General features: G+C 37.1%; 1 protein-coding gene across 1 annotated transcript in view; it reads left to right on the top strand.

The window, feature by feature from the left end:
* SHOC2 (SHOC2 leucine rich repeat scaffold protein) overlaps positions 1-22,003 on the top strand; it is a 56,238-nt gene extending 34,235 nt beyond the window's left edge. Inside the window, exons 3-8 of the mRNA XM_004700927.2 lie at positions 7,107-7,237; positions 10,834-11,022; positions 14,467-14,589; positions 17,385-17,522; positions 18,134-18,251; positions 19,923-22,003. Of these exons, the coding sequence (XP_004700984.1) occupies positions 7,107-7,237; positions 10,834-11,022; positions 14,467-14,589; positions 17,385-17,522; positions 18,134-18,251; positions 19,923-20,131 (908 nt within the window). The 3' untranslated portion in view covers positions 20,132-22,003. The remainder of the gene's footprint in view (positions 1-7,106; positions 7,238-10,833; positions 11,023-14,466; positions 14,590-17,384; positions 17,523-18,133; positions 18,252-19,922) is intronic.
* The last annotated feature ends 3,232 nt before the right edge of the window (positions 22,004-25,235 follow it).

The following is a 25,235-nucleotide window of genomic DNA, read 5'->3' as shown; positions in this document are numbered from 1 at the left end:
TTTGACCTCTCCTTCCAGAAGTTTCCTCAATGTCTTCTAAATCCCTACCTTTCTTAGGTCACTGTCACAATTTATTAAGTATCACAGTTATTTGTGAAAATATTTCACTCATTGGATTGTAAGACTATGTCTTAGGTTTAGCATTGTGTGTTTACCCAGCAGGCTCACAGTAAGTGTCTGGATTGTGACAGTGGCATTGTGCCATGGAGAGAGAGCCTTAATGGCTAGTGAAGAGGCACATTAGGACATGGGGAGCCTAAGATGTTAATTGTAGATTCTTTTAATTTTTCTCCTCAAGGGAATAAAAGGATGGATATCTGGATTAGTGAAAAGTCACTGTGTAGTGAGACTGGGTGTTAGAGAAAGTGAAGCATCTGCAAGGCCAGCAAATTCTGTCATCACAATGTTAGTTTGAGGTGATATGAGCAATACTGGAAAAGAACAGAAAGGTGAAATATATCGTAAGTACACGAATAATTTAATGACTAATTAGGGAGGAGGGGGCTAGAACTTGTGTTAAGAGAACATTTCAATTAATGAAAAAGTATTTCTTGCTCCTAAAATACAGTGTTACCAAATGGAACCTACCTCTTTAATGAACTCCCATTCAACATCAAATGTATATTGTGTACTTGGCTTTGTACTAGATTCAGGCACTAGAGAACTCCCAAAAACTCTGTTAAAGAGTCTGTTACAATTTATCAGGCCCGATAGATTAGGACACCCCCCCGGATTTCCAAGGCTGTAATTTTTGTAGAAGCTAACGGCCTTATCTTTTTTGGTGTAGGGTGGGTGACAAGTTCAAGAAACTTTCTGTTGGCAGGTGTGCGCTTTAGCAGTTGCACCACCAGGCCTCTTTTAGGAAACTCATGAGGGTCTGAAAATAAACATTCATAATACATTGGGAGCCATGCAGGCTGTAGAGACTGGGATAGAGCTGTATCACAAGATAAAAAGTTAAAACAATTTAAACACCAAGAAAGTACAATTGTGGATTCTAGAATAAAATCTCTGTTATTTTATATTGCTCATCATTACACACACACAAGTGTCTTAAGGCTTAACCCCTCACCTCTGTCTTTTCACTGTTAGTATGCCAATGCTCCTAGCTACACAGGCAGAAGGCAATGAAAATAGTTATAATTTAGTGCGAAGGATTTTGCCTGTATCGCCTCAGTTGTCTTATCCCCAAGTTGAAACACAGGATCCTTGGAGGGAGCCTTCATAATATGCCTTTTCCCTCTAGGCGAGCACCTCGCCTGAGTTAGTGCACTCAGGGCACAGATGCTGGGCTTTCTCTGACACTCGAGTCTCACCACACACAGGTCACAGTGAATTTTTTCATAAAAGCAGTTTCACATGAACCTCATTTTTGGTGATGGTCTGATTTAAGAGACTAGCATGCGGCTGTGAAATTCTGTTTCCTGCTTAGGAAAAATGCCACAGCAACTGTAGTGATGTTGAACACAGCTTAGAAGGGCAGCGCTATGGAAAAAACTCAAGTGTATGAGTGGTTTACTCATTTCAAAAAAGGTCCAACTTCTCGAACGAACAAAAATATTGACAAAATCCTTGCACTTGTGCTTGAAGACCGACAATGGGTCACTGAAGAGATGGGGAATTTATGTAGACTATCTTGGAGCTCAGTTCAGCAAATTTTAACAAGATTTGGGAATGAGAAGGTTCTCTACGAAATTTTTGCCTTGGGTTCTGACTGACTAGGAAAAAGCACAGGAGTGGAAACATGCAGTGCTTTGAAAGAACAGCTCCAAAACGACCCAGACTTTGTCCCATGGTTATTCCTGGTGACGAGGCCTGGTGCTATTCTTACAACCACGAAAGCAAACATTAGTCAAGCCTGTGGAAGACGCCATCCTCACTTTGATCCCCAAAAGTTCATCAAATGAAATCAAAGATCAAGGCAATGCTTTTTTTTTTTTTTTTTTTTACGTGAGGGGGATAGTACATTTTGGAGTTTGTTCCACCAGGTCAGACTGTTAATCAAACTTTCTATTTAGAAGTCATCTCAGTGAGCCAGTTTTGAGGCAAAAGACAGCATGCCTCTCTTGCTGCACACCTTACTCCCCTGACCTTGCTCCGTGTGACTTCTTTTTGATTTTGCGAATGCAGAGGGACATGAAAGAACAGAGATTTGATGATGTAGAAAAGATGAAGAAAAAAACAAGGGAGGTGCTGCTGGCCACCCAAACAGATGAGCTTGAAAAATGTTTCCAAGAATGGAATAACAGATTTGACAAATGTATTAAGTGTAATGGCGAGTACTTTGGAAGGTGGTTTTGTACAAAAATTCCATTTTGGGGGAGAGGGTACCCCCTCATATAAGGAATCTCAAAGTTACTTTAATTGTGAGCTCATTAGTGCTCATTTTACAATAAGGTTTATTTTGATATACAAGTGGGTACATAAAGAAAAATGGAATTTTTTTTTTTCAAAACTGATGCACTGCGATGGCTGCGTGAGCAGATGGATTGTGGTGGTGGCAAAACCAGTCCCCTGCCTGCCACAGATCAGGCCTTTTTTGTTGCACACGGTTATCTGACCTTTTTACAACCTCTAAATAGAAATCGTGATTAATGTCTGACCCGGTTAACAAACTGCAAATGCATTACGAGTCAGCATTTTCATCTGATCAGGAAGCGAGGTTCCAGGGAAACAGCCTTTACGAAAACATTAACTGTGACCAGAGAGAACCCTCTCGGGCAACGCCATTGGGTGCACTACTCAGAGTGAGTTGCTCGATGCTCGCCTACAGGGAAAAATACATACTACGACTGCTCCACTCTGCCCAACTCAATTCCAGTTTTTTGACGGGTACCCTCTTGTGTTGACAAACTGCTTTACAGATGTCTTAAGGCTGTATTGCTCTAAGATTAAAGCCTAGACTCAAGTCTATGTGGAAAAAGAAGATATCTTAGGCAGGAACAATAAAAATTAGCTATTTTTAAATCTAAAACTCTTCACCTCTCATTTACTAGTTTTCTAACAGTTTTCTGCATTGGCAAGTCTGCTGCTGCAGCAAAAAAAAAAGTGTTAAAAAGCAAAGCTGTTACCTGAGGATGAAAGCGTTCCTGACCCAAGTCATGGTATTTCCACCCAGCCGAGAGGCCTGAATGGAAAAGCCGGGCAATGACCGAGGAAGACCTAAGAAGAATCAAGTCTTTGAATAAAATGTTATTGAAGAATATTGAAAATACCACGAACTGCCAGAAGGACAAACAAATAAATTTAAAAGAATTAAAGCCAGAATGCTCCTTGAAAGTGTGTCTTGTGTATTTTGAACGTATTATCAGGAGGGACCAGTCCTGGGAGAAAGGACACTATGCTTAGTAAAGCCGAGGGTCAATCAAAAGGGGAAGCTGCACAGTGAGGTGGGTTGACATGTGACTGCAACAGTGGGTTCAGACATAACAGTTGTGAGCGTGGTGCAGAACTGGCCCGTGTTCTGTTGTGTTGCACCTTGCGTTGCTATGAGTTGGAACCAATTGAATGGCACCTTACAACAACGACATTTTTTTAACGAGAAAATTACCCACAGCAAACATTTACAGAGCTAGATATGTAATACAAAAGTGTCTGAATAAGGTAGAATTATTTTTAGGTTTGCTTATTTTCATGTGAAGATTTAGCTTGTAAATGCTGTCTGTTGATTATACTGTCTGAATAATGTGCTAAAAGAATTTTTTGTTAATGTGAACTTTTAAAGCTTGCCTACAAATTTTAAATCTAGATTTTCAGTGCATTTTCAAATTAGTATCAACATATTTAGTCTAAACTGCCATTCAAAGTGTGTGTATAGCCATATACTACAAAACTGCTGACTTAGTATAAAGTATCTCTTTAACCTGTTATTCATAAAATGAAGAATAGTGGAAAGATATTAAAATGTTTATTTTGTTTAATTAAAATAGCTCTAAAATAACATACTTTTTTTCCCCAAAGCATTTTTAATCACAAAACTATAGAAGTTTTTGTGGAAAATATAAACAAGTTCAGCCATAAAATTTTAATCCGCCATATCTTACCGGAGATAACTCCTGGATACATTTGATGCACTTTATTTCTATTGTTTTTATTTGCATGTACTTTTTACATGATTGAGATCATTAAAAATGTGCAATTTGGTTTGTTTTTAAATTTAACATCATAATCTAAAGTTTTTCACATCTTGAAAGTTTTGTAGCATAATATTAATAGGTACAGGTTGTTGCTGAATGTAGCTATACCATAAAATAAAAATCATTTCATGATCACTTTATATATATCGACCACTGTGCCTAGGTATCTTACACCATCATATATGACCCTCAGAGCAAGCCTGTCAGACACAAGGGAGCTTCAAAAAATTGGTGGTAAACTTTCATTTTTTCCATGAATTTGAAAGAAAATAGAATCTTTCCCATTAACTTTCTAAAACTCTCCCTTACTCTTATTATTTTCCTTACCCTTATTTTTATTTGCTAAAATTTTCAGGACTTTGGAGTATGACCCAATCATCTGCCTTTTTTTTTCCCTCCAAAATTAACACATCTTACCAGAGCGCCTTCATAATTCAACTCCCGAAAGGCTCTTAGCTAACAATGTTGAACGTACTTTATAAAGACAAAATTTACTTGCTTAGGCTAACTGGTAGTTTTTGTTGTTGTTTTCATATCCAATTTTATGCTTCATAAAATCTTACTTAAACAGGACTAGAAAACTCTTGGCTCAGTTTCCACTCTGGTAGAAAAGTGCTTTAAGCGAGCATGGCATACCTCTGGAGTAATTCCAGTTGGAGAAAGAAATTGAAGTGGTCGCTCACTTTTTCTTCTTAGCTGGTCCAACTAATAGTCATCAGATAATCTTTTTAAATATGTACTTCTTAGCTCAAAGATATAAAGAATGAAAATTAGCTCCAGTCATTTTTTTTTATGCCGTCAGTCATGAATGTTTTTTGCCCCGAGGAAAAGGGAAAATGTAGGTGAGTGCTACAAAGAACTATGGTACATTATCACTATACTCCCAATGGGTTGAGCTGAACTGGTACTAGAGGCTAATACCCATTTTCTGTAAGGACTGTAGTAATGTTGTATCTAAGACACAAAGTTGATCATCATGTAGTAGCTTTTAGAAAAATGACCCAAGCAAAAAAGAGAAAGGAAACAGAATCTGAAGGTTATATAAAATGGAAAGACATTAAAATATAAGTCTTCATACCCAGTTCTGTCATTTCTCATACTGGAAAGAACTGTAATTTAAAAGGAAAGGCTGCATTTGGCATTTGAACCTGGCCCGTCCAAAGTGCCATAGCAACAATTGAGGCCAGAAAAGAAATTAATCAGCCGACACTAAGAAATATATTGAAGTAAACTTTCATTGCTGTCATACTAGTCTGGGTAGACTAGAGAAACAAATTCATAGACACACTCATGTGTATGGGAAAGAGCTTTAGATACAAGAACAATTGAATATTGAGAAAATATCCCAGCCCAGTCCAGATCAAGTCCACAAGTTTGATATTAGCCTACATGTCTGACACCAATCTATAAAGTCCTCCCAGACTCACAAAACACATGCAAAGACGCCGAATGCAGGAGAATCACAGGCCACAGGCCAGTTGGGTGGGGAGTCTTGTGTGTCCAGTGGCATTGTAAGTAGCTCAGCGTTGGCAGGGTCTCCACGTGGCTTCTCCAATTCCCAGGGCATGGGGCGTCTGTCAGCATTGTGCCATGTGTCTTGTCAGTAGAGCATCTCTCAGGGTGTGAGCAGAGAGAGAGAATGTCTCCCGCCTCCAAAGAGGAAAACATAGGAGTTCCCAGAATTCTCAGGAGAAGGCCATTTCCGCACAGAGAGGCCTGATTGCCTATAATCCGATTGACAGACTAGACGCCACCCCTTCACTCTTAATTCTCTACATCCCAAATTGACACCGGATTATGTAACTACCACAACCGTTAAATTTTTTTTGGTAAGAAACTTATACATTGTGTAATATATGTTGCTTGGGCGATTAAATTTTATTTGAATCTTTAGTGATAGCCAATATAGGACTTATATCCATTCTGGTAGCTTACTTAAGTGTAAGATGACCAATAAAATGATAACATGATGCTTATGTTGTTGCTTTGTGATACTGTTAATTTGACTTCATCTATTAAGTAGTAAGGGAGACTATAACTGACATTTTGTAATTATTTTTAAATTTTATTTTTAAATCAATTTATTGGGGCTTATACAATTCATCACAATACATAGATCAATTGTGTAAAGCACATCTATACATTTGTTGCCCTCATCAGTCCCAAAATTCGCTAGCCTCTAATTTTCCTTTTTTCCCCCCTCCCCTTCCCTTCCTCCTCCCCTCTCCCCCATGCACCCCTAATAATTTATAAATTATTATTGTATCTTGTATTACACTGTCCGGCGTCTCCCTTCACCCACCCCTCCGCTGCCCGTTCCCCAGAGAGGAGGCCACACGTAGCTCCCTGTGATCCATTCCCCCCTACTACATCCCCTTTCCCTCCTGGTATCGCCACTGTCAGGACCAGGGGTGACAGTGGCGACATTTTGTAATTTTTAAAGCTTTGAGACAAAAAATATATTACCATCGGGTCAGTTTTTTCAGAGTTAGTTGAAAATAGTTTATTCTTAAACGAATGGAATAATTAAACCTGTCTGATCTTAAAAGATTATTATTCATGTTTGAAATGTCACTGTTTAAGAAATTTGTTCCTTGGATTTATACATATTTTTGTATACAACCACTTGTTATAAATTGATCATGCAGATACAAATGGGATTACAGTTTTGAAATATCACTACTGTGATGCAACCAAACTAGGCCTTATCTAAAAGGTTAATTTTTTAAAGCATGTCAACACATTCCAATAGTTCATTTTTAATGTTGCCTTACTGAGGTATATTTTATTATTTCTCTAAGACAAGTTGGCACGAAATGGATGTAAGTTCAATTCTCCTTGATGTAGTGTGTGGTGTGTATTTCCAGGGAACAAGGAGTTGTGGATCTTACTGAAACAGTACTTCACCAACATCTTGTTGATTGGTCATCAGACTTTAAAATAAATAAATTTCCTTTTTTGTGTTCACAGGAAACCTGTCCAGTTTAAGTCGTCTTGGTCTGAGATATAACAGGCTGTCAGCAATACCCAGATCATTGGCAAAATGTAGTGCCCTCGAAGAATTAAATTTAGAGAACAATAACATTTCTACGTTACCAGAGGTAAGAGGTGGACGAGAGAAAACTTTACAAAGAACTGTGCAGTAGAATGAGGGGATCCACTTGGACTGGGATCACTGAAATAATGAGTATGGGACGGAATAGCCTCCCAAAAGATAAACATTATAAGTGAGAAAGAAAAATTCCAACGTTCCTAATACAACCCTTTTCTCTACTGAGGAGAAGAAACCCAGGAAGAAAAGCAGCCTGTCATTTGCCTTCACCCTGACTTAGACTCGTGTGAGTGAAAGTAGAACTGCTCCCCAAAGGGTTTTCATGGACTGATTTTTCTGAAGGACCTTGTCAGCTCACTTCTTTTGAGGTGCCTCCAGATGGACTTGAACCTTGAACATTACAATTAGCAGTTTAGCTTGTTAACTGTTTGTACCACCCAGGTTCTCCACTATCCCTTTTAGTACCATATAAGCGTTCTCGCATCCTTGTGGAAAAGTTGTAAGGCTTCTTTTAAAGCCAAACTACCCTCTCCAGTTTAATTGTTAAAAGATAGGATGATAATGAATAAACGAGATAGGACATATTATCAAAATTACTATTAACTGTAATTTTCTTCTGACCATATTATTACCCTGTTTATGAAATAATATTAAAGCCTATTTAGTACATACCAATCACTAAATCTGTTATTTTTTTTAACACATTTTTATTTTGGGTTTTCTTGGTTCTATTATAATAATGTATTTACTTATTTTACTTATGGATTAATTGAGTAGGATACAATTTTTTATAAACAAAATATTGTCAACATTGTTTATTATTATTTTACCTTTTGCCTTTCACGGTCTACTGTTTTAGCATAGCAACAGCTTAAGATATCCTTTCTTATTGTTAATCCAATTTAGTATCTTATAGTAGTATTCTAACAAAAAAATCGTGGACTTATGAATTGATTGTAGGATCTTTTTAAAAAATATTAAATAAGTTATATATGGGTAGCTCCATTTAACATGTTTGTTGCTAAAGCCTATTGTGTTTTAACTGTTGCTATGCTTTGAGTGCGTGCAAATTCAAACTTCACATATGCATATGAATGTGAGTATATATATGGATTGACATGTATGAGTGAAGATGCTTGGCCAGCTTTAGTAAGGTTGAAAACTTTGATATTCTTATGCTTAAGAGTGAATCTGGAAATTCAAGTTCTTTTTGTCAATGAAAAGAAATTAGTAGTTAATGGGTACCTTTTTGGACAGCAGTTCTCAACCTGTGGGCCGCGACTCCTTGTGGGGGGCGGTGTCAAATGGCAACCTGTGAGTCATGACCCCTTTGGGGGTTGAATGACCCTTTCACAGGGGTCACCCAACACCATCAGAAAACACATTTCCGGTGGTTGGGGGTGGTCACTACAACATGAGGAACTATATTAAAGGATCACGGCATTAGGAGGGTTGAGAACCACTGTTTTAGGAGCACTAGTGGTGTGGTTTTGTGTTGGGCCGCTCACCACAAGGTCAGCAGTTCAAAACCATCAGCTGCTCCGAGGGAGAGGAAAAACAAGGCTTTTTTACTCTATTAAAGATTTATAACCTCGGAAACCCACAGGGACAAGGGCAGCTTTACCCTGCCCTATAGGGTCACTATGAGTTGGAATCAGCTTGAAGGCAGTGAATATGGGTTGTTTTTTTAGACATTGTGCTAGATACCTTTATATACTGTATATACTTGAGTATAAGCCAACCCGAATATCAGCCGAGGCACCTAATTTTACCACAGAAACTACATTTAAAATGTGCTGGAAAGAACTTGGCTTATACTCAAGTATATACGGTACATTATTTTGTAACGGAAAGAAATCAAGATTTACCTTTGCCAAAGAATTCTAAAGACGATAGCTCGCTTCAGTTTGGATGTTGAAGGTGTGTGTGTTTGTAAAGGGACCCATTTTCAGAAGAGAAGCAAGGAGGGAAGAAGACCTTGATTGGCCTTTTTGAAATATGGGAAAGCATTATTTAGAAGTAGTCTGTGTGCTTTGGAAGCAACATATTCTTAGTGCAAATATGTAATTATCTGCATTTATAATAAACACAATAAGGAAAGCAACAAAAATCCATTAGAGAGCACTTAACGAAACATTCAAGCTGGGTTAGGCAGAAAAAAAATCAGGAAGTGGTTTTCTATCGGACTGGGACTCATGGTGCTGAAACCAGAGCCAACAGAATGACACTATGCTTTTTCTATTTGAATACTATCTAGAAACTAGTCCTAATGGAGCCATATATACACAAAGCAAATAAATCTAATCAATTTACGAACATACTGTGCTCAAGGCATAAGACTATGAGCTCTACATGTATTATCTTTTTATTTAATTTTCATAATAATCTTAAATTTGTTGCTAGGCGTTTCATCTGATAGATCAACAAATAGCTTAAAAGTAGTTATGCTTTAGCCCATTTGTTACCAGTTATGCAGATAATTTTCACATTTGCACTCAATATTTTTCTGGGAATACAATCTGAGTTTATTAATTATTTTAATAGTAATAATTCATCAGAGGCCATAAAGCTGGTAAACAAGATTTGAGGTAGAAACCCAGATGTTTGACTCAAGCAATAATAAGGATCCCAAAAGTTTCACAATACGACCTACAGACCTAAAAATGAAAGGTGGGAGACTTGTCATATTGTTGACCCTTCTCTTCAAGCCAGGTATCAGCATTTCTCATCAAAGTAGATCCATTCAATAAAGTCCGTTGCAATAGGAACGGCATTTTTGCATAAAATTCTTTGTCTCCTTTCTTTGCCATGAAGTAGAATAGAAACAGTCTTTTTCTTGAATTGGCTATCATGCAGCTTTCTTAGCACCACTCATACTTGTGCTCTTTCTTTTGTCTCTGTACAATAGACGGATATTAAGAGAAAGTTTCAGTGCGTCGTATAATTATACCTTCTGTGAAGTAGTTATTTCAGCCCTATCGCTGACCTTACAAGTCACAGTGACATATCAGATGCCATGTCTTCAAGTGAATCTTGGTAGATGACTAACGTCTTGCTTGTACTTTCATTCTAATCTAAGATGCTTTTCCCCCTACTTTTCTGCATGTATATATAATAAATATCTGAAATATAAGAAATAAATAAATATTTATTTATTTATCTAGCTCACTCTCTCAACCTTCTTTCAGTTTTTCCAGTTACTCCAGTATTTCTTCTTTTCTTTGAATTTAAGTAGATTTAAGTAGAGAAGGGATTTGAAGTTTATGCCTATTGTTGTAAAGCCATTTATAGATTTCTTCTCTTTTAGTCTTTGCTATTGTTGCTAGATGCTTGTGAGTCAATTCCAACTCATATTGACCCACTCCCCGCATCGAGTATCCTAGGTCGCACCTGATGAGAGCAGATTGCCAGGTTTTCCCTCCTGTGCAGTGGTGGTGGGTTCCAACAGTGCCTCTCGTCTTCCCTAAAACCTGTGACATCATTTTACATATGAATGAACTAAGATCCAGAGAAGTTCATTGCGAGCAGTGACAATAGTGACTGTCCCTCTGAAATTTATTATCATTTTGTGTATGGAACTGCTTCTTATACCGATTAAAGTTTTGTTACAGTTCTAATTCTTAATCTTGATTTTATTTTTTACAGACTCTTTTATCAAGTCTTGTGAAACTGAATAGTTTGACCCTAGCCAGAAATTGCTTTCAGTTATATCCAATGGGTGGCCCCTCTCAATTTTCCACCATTTATTCTCTTAACATGGAACACAATCGCATCAATAAAATCCCATTTGGAATTTTCTCAAGAGCAAAAGTATTAAGTAAGCTGAATATGAAGGTAAGCTTGGGTGTTCTTTTGGGAGAGGGGCACTAGAAACCTACTGTTGACAGTACTTTTGCTAACATTTATGCTTCATCATGGTGTGGGGAAAGGTCCTCATGCTTTGCTGATAAAACCGTAGCCAGCAGTTTGGAACAGCCATGTGCTCCTCAGGAGCAAGATGAGGCTTTCTACTCCTCCAAAGAGTTACAGTCTCAGAAACCCACAGGGGCAGCTGTGAGTCAGAATCTTGATGGCAGTGAGTGTAACAAGTAATATATCCATGGAATGCTGTGGAGCTATTAGAAATAGTATCTAAAAAAGTTAATGCACTGGCATATTGTAGTCAAACTATCCAAAAATGACAAGGAAAAAATTCTAAAAATGTTAAAGCACATAAGAATCTTTTCTCACAAATATATTTTTTAATCGTTTTATTAGGGGCTCATACAACTCATCACAATCTATACATACATCAGTTGTGTAAAGCACATTTGTACATTCAGTGCCCTCGTCATTCTCAAAAATTTGCTCTCCACTTAAGCCCCCGGCATCAGGTCCTCATTTTTCCCCTCCCTCCCTGCTCCCCCCTCCCTCATGAGGCCGTGATAATTTATAAATTATTATTTTGTCATATCTCGCCCTGTCCGACGTCTCCCTTCGCCCACTTTTCTGTTGTCCGTCCCCCAGGGAGGAGGTCACATATAGGTCCTTGTAATCGGTTCCCTCTTTCCAACCCACTCTCCCTCTACCCTCCCAGAATCGCCACTCACACCACTGGTCATAAAGGGATCATCTGCCCTGGATTCCCTGTGTTTCCAGTTCCTATCCTCACAAATATTTTTTAAGAACTCTTTTTGATATGTTATTTAACATGTTAAATGGTCCTACTCCTCATATATCGACGGTCTTGTTATCTGAATTCTACATTTGAGACAATATGTTGATATGTCTGTTGGTACCAAACACTGAGTTGTGCTGTGCTTGGTAAGTGTTACTCTGGCTGTGAATGATTTGTAGCAGTTTGGCAATTATGTATTGATATAATTTCACAGTTAGGCAATGGCGTAGCAACGGTCCATTTTGTGATCAGATGTTGAAATCCTGTTTCCCCTCACAGTGATCTTCCCATAGCAACTGTGTCCTTACACACACACACACACACACACACACACACACACACACAGTTAGTCTCAGAAACACACAGGGGCAGGACGACCCTGCCCTGTAGGGTCAGTAAGAGTTGATAGCGTCTCAATGGCAGTGAGTGTTTGAGTTTATGTTTATCTTTGGACATCAGAATCATTTATGGGCATTTGTTAGTTTCATTTTTTTTTATTCCCTGTATTCCACAGTGAATGAGGTTTACATTTGTAATAAGAAAAAAGTAGTGATTGCAAAAAAAGGAAATAAATGAAAAATAATCTAGTCCAGTTTGTTCTTTTGTAGTGAACAAAGTTTCGGTCCAAGAGCAGATAACTGATTTGACACTACACCACTGCCTTTGAGTTGATTCCAACTCACAATGACCCATACAGGGTTTCCGAGGCTGTAAATCTTTATAGTAGTAAATAGGCACTTTCACCTGTGGAGCAGCTGGTGAATTTGAATTGCCAACTTGTCCTTAGCATCCCAGTGCTTATTCCCCAGTATTACCAGGGATTCTGTGACTCACATTCTAAAATTAAAACTTATTAATTGTACACTTTTTCATAGATGTAGTGTTGTGTTGCATCTCTTATAATTATTTGAGGTATATAGTGAACTAGTTGAAATTCAAGATAATCTTGTAATCTTGAAGAAATATAAAATGTGTTGTTACTCAGTTGGTTATGTGTGAGATTCAGTAGCAATAATGCCATTAATTCTTAATACTCAGTTTGTAATGACAGGCTCAGAGACAGTGGTCCAGGTGTTCATTAGTTTTGCCTTGATATACATTTTACGTAGTCCTGGTGTTACTACACTATGTTAGTTTCAAAAGGTTTGTTGTTTACAAGGAAATAAAAATAAAGCTTTGCATAGAGCCTTGCCTTAAGTTTTCTTTAATATCATGACAGATGCTTGACAAAGCAACTTCATGAAAGTAGGCAAAATAAAGTCTGACAGTTTCTCCTTATAAGCATTTTGTTTTATAAACATCAATAATACATTTTTTAAAACTATACTTTCTCATACCATAACTTTGAGTACTTAGGCCATAAAAATCTTGCTTACAATAGGTAACATGTTTGAATATTGTATTAAAAGAAAACAAATAGTTTAGGCATGAATGTTTGCTACTTGTTACTTCATGGATTAATAAAATGGGCAGGTAATCCACATGCCTTTCAAAAACAGAATATGCAGGTAAGAGAAGGTGACATAAAAAAAAATCTCATCACCGTTAGCATTTTGACGTGTATTACTGATACCTAATTGGAAAAAGGGAACTAAAGGCTCCAATACTCCCAACACATCGATAAGAATTGTTCTTATGGAAGTGTTTATGAGTGAATGGTGTTGAGGCAGGAGCAAAGGTAGTGAATATCTGCTCCTCTCTAATCAGCATAGTTAGCTTCCAAACACCAGGATGCAAACATTGGTGTGATTCAAAAATGGAAGGTGACCACTTTATTACATACTGCCAGACCACCTCATCACATAACTTATCAACTTGGGAATCCTGGTGCAGCCAATTGGTCACATCGACTGAACTGTCACAGGCAGCATTACTCTTGTTTTGCACCCCAGTAGTCCTTACTGCCTAATGCATATCATTAATGCAAAAACTAGCCTGATAGGTTGTTTTTAAACTATTGTTTTTAACAAGAAATGTTAAATAATGAGTTAGTTGATAAAGCAAGGAATAAGTTTAACATATTTCACTATTTTGCACCATGTGTACAGCTATGCCCCCTTTTTTAAAAAAAAACAAACCACTTCACCTAACTAATATGATTTTATTATTTAACGTGACCATTTTCTTAAGAATTTTAGCTAAGATTAGAAAAACTAATGGGATTTAATTAGCTAAGTAATTCGTTGTTCTGAGTTTTGTTTTTCTTCTCTGACTCGACTAGTAGCGTCTCTGGAACCACTGTGTTCACTTGGCTTTCCATGCCAGCTCTGATCGGCTGTTTCCTCTTCCATTGTGCTCGTGTCTTTATTCGCGTTTTCACACTTAGGCAGTGTCTTTTACATGTTATTGTGAAGGAGAGAAAGCATTACATTTACCACTAGGCTCTTTGAAATCTCAGGTGTTGCTTTGTATAGTATACTTTTCCATTTTTATTATAGAATCAAATAAAAATATTAATCATGTGAAATTTTAGAGGCATAAAGTTTGTGTTTTCTATATTTAGATATCAGAAAAGGGAATCAGGTTTTCTGTTTTAAGAATTATCTTTCTAAAGGACAATATATTTGGGTTTTGTTTTTGTGGATTTTTGTCTTTAATATTTCATTTTTTTTCTTTGCTAGGACAATCAATTGACGTCTCTTCCCTTGGATTTTGGAACTTGGACCAGCATGGTAGAATTGAATTTAGCCACCAATCAGCTGACAAAAGTCCCTGAGGATGTGTCTGGTCTTGTTTCTCTTGAGGTAACTATGAAAGAACAACTGGGACGACTCAGACCCTCCCAGGCATCTGCCCTACAGAGCACATCTTAAATGCGCAATCTCTGTTTGGATGAGCGACCTCACTGGAAATCACAGACATCTCTAACCATACAACCCGATTAGGAGGGTGAGGTGTAGATTTCGTCAATCTAAGATCGATGTTTGTGAACCTTTTTGCCCACTAAACAGATGATAGATTGGGTTGAGTGCAGTAAGGTATCTTTGAAAGTAAAGATTCCTGAAACATAACATCTTTTACTATATATGGTTTTCTTAGAACTCTTCAAGTACTGTACCCTCTCTGCCACAGTAACCATGGATTCCTAGTTTGGTATTCAGAACTGTTCATCATAAGCCTTTGTCTTACATTTCCATCTTAATTACCCACATAATATGGCTTTATTACCAATCAAATAAATTTCTTTGTTAGTATGTATATTTCTAACTTTGTACACTGTGGAACGCCATCTTCTCATCCCTTAATTTTACATTTAAAATTGTTTTCCAAAATTAAGAATAATATAATTGTCCCTATTTGTTCAATCTTACTCCTCTTCTCTGAATTCCTAGAGTTTCATGTTTGTACCTCTTTTGATGAAAAAGCTTACTAATAGTATATAAATATATTTCCAATTTTTCTACTATATTAAGGTGACCAGACATCCCGCTTTGGGCAGCACAGTCCTGATTTTTAACAATTTTTCCCACGTCCCGCGGTGTTTTAAAAAAGTCCTGATTTTTGGAAAGAATACACGACAAGCTAGGGTATACGATTTTCGGCTGCCATGTGACTATTTCGCCAGGATATGAGTTTTATCAATAGTGTCCCGCTTTACCAATGTTAAAATCTGGTCACCTTATACTATATTCATGTTTCAAAAATACTAATTTATTTATACTTTTATTATTTATAAATTCAAATAAAATCATAAGCTTTGAAGCCAGGCAGATCTGGGTCCACTTCTAATTTTATCTCCTTGTTATGGGTTTATTCAGCTCGGTTCCTTACCTGTGGATTGTAGATAACAATGATTACCCTATAGAACTGTTCTTAGGATAAAATATCTAGGCGCACATGAAACAGGCCAATGTCCTACTAATATTAAACCCAGTGAAGTACAGCTATTACGGTTTTCTTGGACTTAAACTGTATGCATTTATTTTAGTATTCTGATAGTGCCAGTGATGACTCACAATGTTCCTCTTCACAGTTATGTTTGAACCCATCTTAGAACTCTGTGTTAATCCATTTTGTTGAGTCTAACTCTTTTTCACTAACCTTCTACTTCACCAAGCATGATGTCCTTTTCCAGGGACTAGTCTCTCCTGATATCATATTCACAGTACAGGAGATGAAATCTCTCTAAGTAGTATTCTAGTAATTTTTCCAAGACAGATTTGTTATTCTGATAATCCATGCCACCAAAACCATAAATGAAATGCACCAACTAGTATGTGATTCCTTATTCGTTGTTCAGCTTTCATATGCACATAAGGTGACTGAAAATACTACCATTGCTTGGGTAAGGCGCACCACAGCCCATCAAGTGACAGCTTCACTCTTTCAGACTTTAGCGAGGACTTTTCTAACAGATTTGCCCAGGGTGACACACCATTTGACTTCCTGCTGCTTTCTGCTGCTTCCGTGAGCATTGACTGTGGATCCAAGTAAAATCAAATCCTTGACAACTTTGATATTTTCACCTTATGAGGATTTGGGTTTTCTTTATATTGCGGCATAATCCACACTGAAGGCTGTGGTCTTTGATCTTCATCATGAAGTGATTCAAGTCCTCTTTGCTTTCAGCAAACAGGGTCGTCATCAGCTTATCTAAATTGTTAATTAGTCTTCTTCCAGTCCCAATACCTGTTCTTCATATAGTCCAGCTACTTGAATTACTTGCTCAGCATACAGATTTAATAACTATGGTGAAGATGGCATAATTTTGAGAGAAGAGAAATGAGCGCAAAAACATTAGCCAAAACTGTTTGTAGATCTTTCGCTAACCGCACTAACCTCTTATCCATTATTATGCCCCCAACCTCAGATTGTAACTTCTTGCGAATAAGCATATCTTCCCCAATCTTTTTACCTCTCTCATCAATGTCTTGCAGCATGTCTTTCAATATGATATATAAACCCTGTATTAGATCGATATATAGGCAGTTTAAAAGTCAGTTGTTACCTTTCTTAAATGACTATATAAGGTTTTGAATAATTGATCTTCTATTGTGATAGACATTTTAGTCATTCATTCTCAAAATGCCATTTGTGTGAATCTTTGGGCAAAGAGTAATTTTCTTTGAAAAAAGAAAGAAACAAAGAAGAAAGAAAGAAAAAACTGTTCAATTTTAATGATTTCTGGCCTGGGTGAGACCCCTGAAGGCAGGATGGAAAAGGAAGGACAAATGAAATGGTGGGCACAGGAGGAAGAGTCAGAAGAGTGACGTTACATGGATATTGCCAGCAATGTCATGAAGCAACATGGATGGGAATTCTTGTGTGGAAATAAACTTTGTACATTTAATTCCAATCACAAAAACTTAAAAAATCCTTCCCTTTTACTTTCACTAATACTGACTTAAGTAAAAATTCTTGCATTATTTTTAATAACTATGGGTGTTTTTTTTAAAGTTAAATGTTTTACCTAATTGGACATTACCCTCAATAGTCACTGTTGTGGGAAATTAAAATTGCTTAATATGTTAAGCCACAGAATAATGATTACATAACTCTATTTCCTGAATTGACAAATGCTGTCGATATTTTCTCCTAGGTTTTAATATTATCAAACAATCTTCTGAAGAAGCTTCCCCATGGTCTGGGAAACCTTAGGAAGTTAAGAGAGTTGGATTTAGAGGAGAACAAACTGGAATCCTTGCCCAATGAAATTGCTTATCTTAAGGATTTACAGGTAAAATACTATGATTTATAATTGTATGATTAAATTCTTTGGACTCCATTCTAAATTGCTTGTATTCTTTATGGAGTAGGTATAATTCTGAGATAAGAGTTTTCTTTTAAGTCATTGACAGGCTGAGTTATATGTTCAAATTAGTTATATGTTCAAATTAAAACTTCAAAAAGTTCATGGAAACATTCAATTATCTTTTTTTGCCCCCAGCAGTTTTTTAGACACTATTGTTCCCGTAGCATACAATTAATTCATGAGTTCAGACCCATCACGAAGAGTTGTACAATCATCACCACAATACGTTTTAGGACATTTTCTTCATTCTTGTACTCATCGTTAATAGCTCCCCATTTCTCCCCAACCTCCCCTGCCACACCCCAAATTCCATTATCTTTTGAGTTAATTTCTCTACAGACTTTTGAGCATCCTCTGTAATCTGTCTTTTCTTGACAAGTGAAATTTTGGAGAGAAAAATCTACAAATTACAACCTACAAATTAGTAATGAATAATTCACAATTTATTGTATTGGTTTAGTAGATGCACAGTTTTACGTATGCATCAGCTATAGGAGATCTATATGTAACTGTCTTTTATTTTGTTAATCTTTTAGAAATTAGTCTTGACAAACAACCAGTTGGCCACTCTTCCTAGGGGCATTGGTCACCTTACCAGTCTCACGCATCTAGGCCTTGGAGAGAATCTACTTACTCATCTTCCTGAGGAAATTGGTATGAACCCTTTGAATGCTTGACTTTGTGCTAACGCATCTCTTACGTGTTTACGCAGTGTTTCTGATGAGCAAGACATACGTGTTTTTGTAAATTAAGGTTATATCAGGCTCAATTTCTTTTTTTAATTGAGCACTAAAAACTACTTATCCTAACACCCCATGAGAGATTTTATTGGGTAGTATTTCAGAATATTTAATTTCTAACAGGTTTTATATATAAATTAAATTAAAAATAATTATATTTCAAATTTAGAAATTACCTAAGCATGAATTAAATGAAAATATTGTCATTGTTTTATATAATCAGCTGATCATTTTTGAATTTTAAGTAGTACAAGCCCTAATCTTGTTTTGTTTTTTTAATAAAGAGTTAGTTCCTTGTTGTCGCAGAGTAAGTAAAAGTATTGGTTCTTAAATTGGTCATTCCATGTGTTATTATTTTGTCTGATGTATACCATGTTGTCCCAGAAGCACTATAGAATTAGTGGTTAAGAACAGATCTTGGAATAAAATAGTATCCAGCCATACTGTGTACTGGCCTTGTGAAATTTGGATAAGGTACAAAATCTCTAAGCCTCAAGTTTCATATTTGTAAAATAAAAATGATAATGGTAACTTCTCATAAAGGTTGCATTGAAGATAAAATAATATCTTAAGGTAAATCAATTCATTACCTGCTAGCTGTTATTTTATTTGACTTCTGCCTACTACTGCCTAATACTTTAAATGTTGAATTTTAAATGTCGGCGGCACATGGGCAGCTTTACATTGGTGTTCCTAGTATATTCATCTAGCCTCAAACGATTGAGACATTTGACTAGAGTACATTGTCCAAAGACATCTTAGAAGGAAAATTTAAATATTGCATAAATTGGTTTTTAAAGTATAGCCAATTATGTGTTAATTCTCTTAGTGAAGAGACTCCTTATACATTGTTAATTACTATGAGGCTCTCACATTGCCTACAAGAGAAAAGTGATTCTAGTCACTGACTAGATAATAATCTCAATTTTGGAGCTTTGAAAAAATGTAGACGTGTATCAAGCTGTCCTACAGAATCTTTGGTGTTGGCACACATGTGTGTATTTTTAAATCTCCAAGCTTGAAAGCTTACGATAAAGGAAGAATTCCTCCTATTTTGGAAACAGTATTAAGAAATAGTTTTCAAAACTCACCAAAGCAGTTTTAAAAAATACTGGTGCTTAAGTTGAAACCCAAGATTCTGATTTCAGGGATAAAGGCATGACCTGAACATTAGGATTTTCTAAATACCTCCCAAGTTGATTCTGAGTAGAGAAGGACTCGGGCTTGGTACGGTGGAGGGGGCAACGAGAGCAAGGCCCTGGATGAATTGATTGACACAGGCTGTGAGTGGGCCCGAGCAGAGGAACGATTGTGAGGAGGATGCAGGACAGGGCAGTCAGTTTCTCCTTCTGTTGTGCATAGGTTTGCTATGGGTCGGAACTGACTTGGTAGCCCTAACAACATGCAGCAAAGTTTGAGATCCAGGGCCATAGAGAGTTTTAAAGCTCCCTACAAAAAGAAAAATATGCAGAAAGGTATAGTCAAGAGTATACAATGCCCAGCCTAGTATTTCATCTAGTTGAACTTAAAAAACAACAACAATGTCTTCTATTATATCATAATTCGTTTTCTTTTTTGAAAACAGGTACACTGGAGAACCTAGAAGAACTGTATTTGAATGACAACCCTAACCTGCACAGCCTTCCCTTTGAGCTGGCCCTCTGCAGCAAGCTTTCAATCATGAGCATTGAGAACTGTCCACTCAGTCACCTTCCACCGCAGATTGTTGCTGGGGGGCCTTCTTTCATCATCCAGTTCCTAAAGATGCAGGGTCCATATCGTGCCATGGTCTGATATAAATCCCCTGGTCCCACACACTGTTCAAAAATAGACTGCCATTAATGTTTCATATCTTTATCTGTATCTATTTATGTAGATAATGATATATATGGCAGATTTATAAAGACTGCATTATGTGTTTCTGCTAATAGAGGAATCATAGCCATTTAGATTTTTTTTTAAATTCTGTACAGAAGCTTATATAAGTTTTCTTTGCTGAACTTGATGGATGTTTTTTCTCGTGTAATCTGATATGCCAGTTTGCTTAAAACATTTGCCAACAAATTTATGAAGTTATTAAATGTAAGGAGCAGAGGTAGTATAGCTAGTATAGCTAGATATACTTTCTCTTGGGAAAAATGATGGGAATTTTGTTGCAACTTTTCATATACACTTTCCCCTTCCCAATTGTCATATCTTTATAGTATTAGAGACCCGGAGGTAGAATTTTTCTTTAACTTATTTTGAGGTTTGAGATTTAAATTTTATATATTGTTTACAGTCAGAGTAAATCACTGGATTATTTTTTTTTGTTATGTTTTGATTTGCTCTGTTTTAATCAATCAAGTCTAGAACTTATATCCTGCTGATGAATTAGAATCAGCTGGTTTAAATATCAAAAGCTATTTTCTTGGGGGAAACAGCTGGCAAAGTGAAAAGATGCAGTTAACAATTCCAGAATTCCTTCCATTGATGAGTTGTGAGGCAGAAATCTCTGAAGTGATTTTTGGGTACGGGGAGGGATGGGTACTAAGACCATTTCTAGTATAAATGACTTTTTCTTAAGTTTAGGGGAACAAAAACTTCTAGTGAGAAGTTTTCATTTCTGGAAATTGCAGATCCACATAAACTAACAATTTGAGGGTGAAAAATCACATTCTATATATGTATATACAATGCTATATAGATATGTATTTATTATATCATAAACTACAATAGGTAACTTTTAAGGATTTCTCCCTATCCTTGTACAATGAAATGAATGTTTTTCTTTAAACACTGCAATATATGTACGTTTCAAGGTTATTTAACAGTGTACTATGGTTTTATATCTTGACTTGCCTTGTACATCTTTCAATTTTGGAATATCTGCGTCTAAGCACAATATCTTCCCACTGTGCTGTATTGCTGCTGATCTAAATGCACTTTTCCCCACATGTGGGGCACTGGCTTCAAACAATTCAGTTCAGTACCATTCATTTTCGTCTCATCTTTGCTTTCTTGGTAGTTGTTATTAGAGTTATTGAAAAGAGGCACAGTGCACAGAAGCCTTGTCGGTAGTCCGTGGATGCTGTCAGATGTGATGTGCATGTGCTATTTGGTGTATTTTCTTTTGCTTTACTGCTTTTAAAGGCCAGCAGTATTGTAAGTGTGCGCCCCTTATACAGTACTCTGATTTTTGATAGTATTGGTCTAAGTCAGTTTAATCATTGAAGAGGCTCAAAGAACAAGTACATTCTAGACATCATCATGCTAAAAAAGATTTCCCTATAATGAATAACGATTAAGCATAATTATGTACTGCTGCTTTTTTTTTTTTGCCAATCAAATGGGCATTGTGTTTTAAACAAAAGATTTTTAAATTAGGGCTATAAAATATTAAGATACAAATTTGGAGTGTTGTTTTTATTTTCCCTTTGCATAAAAATTCAGAACTAGGTTTTCAGATGAACCGATCTTCTTAATTGGAGTTTTATAAGAAGCAATGTAGAAATGGAAGGCAGGTAAAGATATAAAATCCTAGAATGCTTAAATGTGCTGTAAAACTATTGTAGATGTCACTGGATTTTACCAAGTAATATCCTTCCTTCTTTTTCCCATCTACTGTGGCTTTTCAGTTAAGATTTTGTTTATAAAAGAAATTCGTTTATTACAGCTCTACCTAGAGCTCTCGTGTATGTGTTTTTTTTTTCAATCTCATATCCAGGTGTGTTTAAATATTAAGGTGATAGAACTTGAATTTAAAGTCAGTTCCTGATGACTTGTTGAAAATACCATATATACTCGGCCGAATATCAGCCGAAGCACCTAATTTTTCTATAAAAACTGCATTAAAAATGTGCTGAAAAACTTGGCTTATACACAAGTATATATGGTAAGTATGGTTATTATTTCTTGAAATGAAAATCGATATGGTTTCTAAAATATTTTGGTTCCCCTGCATCTACTTAATACATCTTTTACAGAAGTGCAAAACGACCCCAGTCTTAAATGCAGAAGGGATGCTACACGCAAACACTGTGTTGATAAGGAGTTATAGAAATGTTTGAGGAGGGGCTGGAGTGGAAAAAAAAAAAAAGAAAAGAAATGTTTGAGGAGCCTGAAACTTATGGCCTCTATATGACTCCCACCTTGAAAGAGGCCTTGAATTTCACTCCTACTCCTACTAAAACATGAAAATAAACTCTAATTAGGGTATCTTTGTGAGAGCAAGATATTGAATATTTAAGTAGTGAAATTTATGAGGAGACTCAAAAAGTATATGGGTAAATGGAATGGAAAGATACTGGAGTTTTTTCACAAACATTTCGAAGCTCCCTTGGACTAAAGGCTACTGTTGAATGTCTATATGAGCTAATACTTTTCTGCAAACGACAATTGGATTAATTGGCATATCCAAACAGTTCCTTTCTTAAAGAAGTTACAATTCTCTTTTCTCCAAGAGGCTCTTAGGAGTAACTAAAACAAGAATGACTGTAACCATCCTCTAAATTGTGCTTTTTGTTAATGTGCAGTGGCAAAATAGCAACATTAACAACAGACAGAGTTCCACTTGGGAGTTTAATGTTTTTTCACCTGGAGTCATCATTTCATACAAACAGAAGGGGGATGCTACACTGTGTGTGCACTTGATAGACAGAAGTGCGGGGAAATGCCCATAAGGTGTTTCTCTGGGTGTCCAGTGAAAGGGCGGACACAAACCACTGCTGACACGCCTCCCACTCATTCTCGACAGCCGGAGGACAGGCCGAGCAACCACCTGTTATTCCCGCCTCTCTCTCAACTTGGGAAACTGCCCACGCCCCACAGGAGGATTCTACACTGCAGACAGGCCAGTGGACTTGTCTGACGTTCCCCACCTAAAGACTGTAAGCAGCAACTCTGACTTCCAGGCAGCCTTTGACAGAAGGAATGGATCTTCACAGGACAGTTACAGATGGCTCGGGAGCAACTGAACGAGCAGGGTCGATCTGCCATTACGGAAAGGACTGAGGGGAACCACTCCATCACTCCCCCACCTCTATCCCCACCCCCACTTATGGTCTGGGAGACTTGATGTAAAAAGCTGATGTCCTGTGTCTGAAATGGTACAAATAAAATCTTACAGGCTAGCCACAACCTCCCCATCGCTCAAGTTGCTTCATGGTGGTATGTTTGCTTGTTTTGCCCCACAGGCAGGTGATGCTGTTGGAGCAAGCTCTGAACCTCTGTAGTTGCATATTTCCCATTATGTTGTACAGTCCTCCAACCTGGGTGTGCTGCTTTACATCACAAGTTAATCTTGTGTTTCAGGGGTAAAGTGTTTCAGAACTTTTGCTTTTCATTTTTTCTAAGCCAGGTGTGTGGATTCTGGTTTTGGCGTGCAGAATTTTAATTGTCTAGGAACAAGAATGGGTCATGATTAAGTGTGTGACATGGAACTGTAGAAGCAGCACGTTGGCACATCATTGGCCCAGTGGGCAAACACCAGAACTTCCAGGTAAATGGGGATATGTGAGTTGGTGTAAGCGAATGGTACAATCCAAAATACACAGAGAAGAATACATTCCTGATCACTATCTTATTTAACTGAGTAAATTTCCTGTACCATAAGGGAAGGTAGCGTGCCAATTACCATAACTTAGAGTGATTTTACTTTTTGACTAGTGTCAGCTTCTAGGCTTGAATTAGGGAAAAGCATGACTGTCGGCCTTTGGTTATAAATAGCAGATTCTGAATATTCAAGAGCTGTGACACTGATATGGTATCTAGAGCTGTCTCTCGAACGTTGTATTATGAGAATGCTTTATAAAACAGCCACATTTTTTATTGAACAGAGTGTCTCCTAACAATCTGAGGAAACTTGTGGGGTTGTTCGTGAACTTTTTTTGTTGTTGTTGTTCATTTTATTGGGAGCTCTTACAGATGCCATAACATTCCATAATTCAAATGCAGCTAGAAAGGTTTTTTTCTGACTTAGAATTATAAAAATATTGGCATTGTCCATTATCCAGAAACACACACTTACCAGTAACCCAACTGGTACTGTTTATTCTAAATATGGTTTTGGATATAGATGTCTGTCTGTGATGGCTTCCGATGGATAGCAGTTAGGGTCAGCCCTGGACACTTCAAAGTTTGACGGGAGAAATAGTTTCCACTGTTGAGAGAAGTCAGACCTGGAGCATTGGGTACGGGTTTTGCAGGCCGTGCAGTGGACCACAGTGGACTTAATAAATCAGCATGTGTTACAGGTTTTATAACAAACTCGGTAGGCAACAGATGAAGTAAAGAGTCTGGAAGAAGTATTTTCTCTTCCTTTGCCCAAAAGTGCTCGGTAAGCTAGTGGCAACTGTAAGTGGCAGGGAGAGGCCATTTTTGTGCAATTATTAAAGCTTTACCGTAACACTCCTAATAACAATCGAGTAATATTTACATAGCAGGCCAAGCATTGTATATTTTAGGAGTAGTCCTTACAATGGTATGTCTTGTAAAGTCTACTTGGAATCTGTGTATCCTTTAACAGAGATTATTTAAAATCACTCACATTCTGTGTGTGACCTAATGTACCCTTTTTCGTGGTGATGTTTGTGTGGAGAATTTATCCTTCCACAGGTCTGTTGGCACTTAATATCCAAGTAGCTGTAAATCTGTCCATCTAGGTAGCACTCCAAGACCTAGTGTTCACTATTAAAAGGGATGTTAAATGGATGGCTCAAATTTCTCTAAATCGTAATGTTCAATTGAAAAGCATGATTATATAATTTTTCTTCATTTAACGTTTTTCTTTTCTCCCACCCACTTCAGAATCTAATATTAGCGAGTTCAGAAAGCTCTTGGCATTGCTAAGAATGCAACAGCCTTTTGTATGGTCTGTGCTGCCCTCCAGTTAGACTATAATCTACATGTCAGACGGACT

This window comes from Echinops telfairi, unplaced genomic scaffold, assembly GCF_000313985.2.
Source record: "Echinops telfairi isolate 266 unplaced genomic scaffold, ASM31398v2 ScPeMD7_70;HRSCAF=299, whole genome shotgun sequence".
NCBI lineage: Eukaryota > Metazoa > Chordata > Mammalia > Afrosoricida > Tenrecidae > Echinops > Echinops telfairi.
Note: the sequence above shows the minus strand (reverse complement) of the source record. Positions and strands in the feature narration are given on the sequence as shown.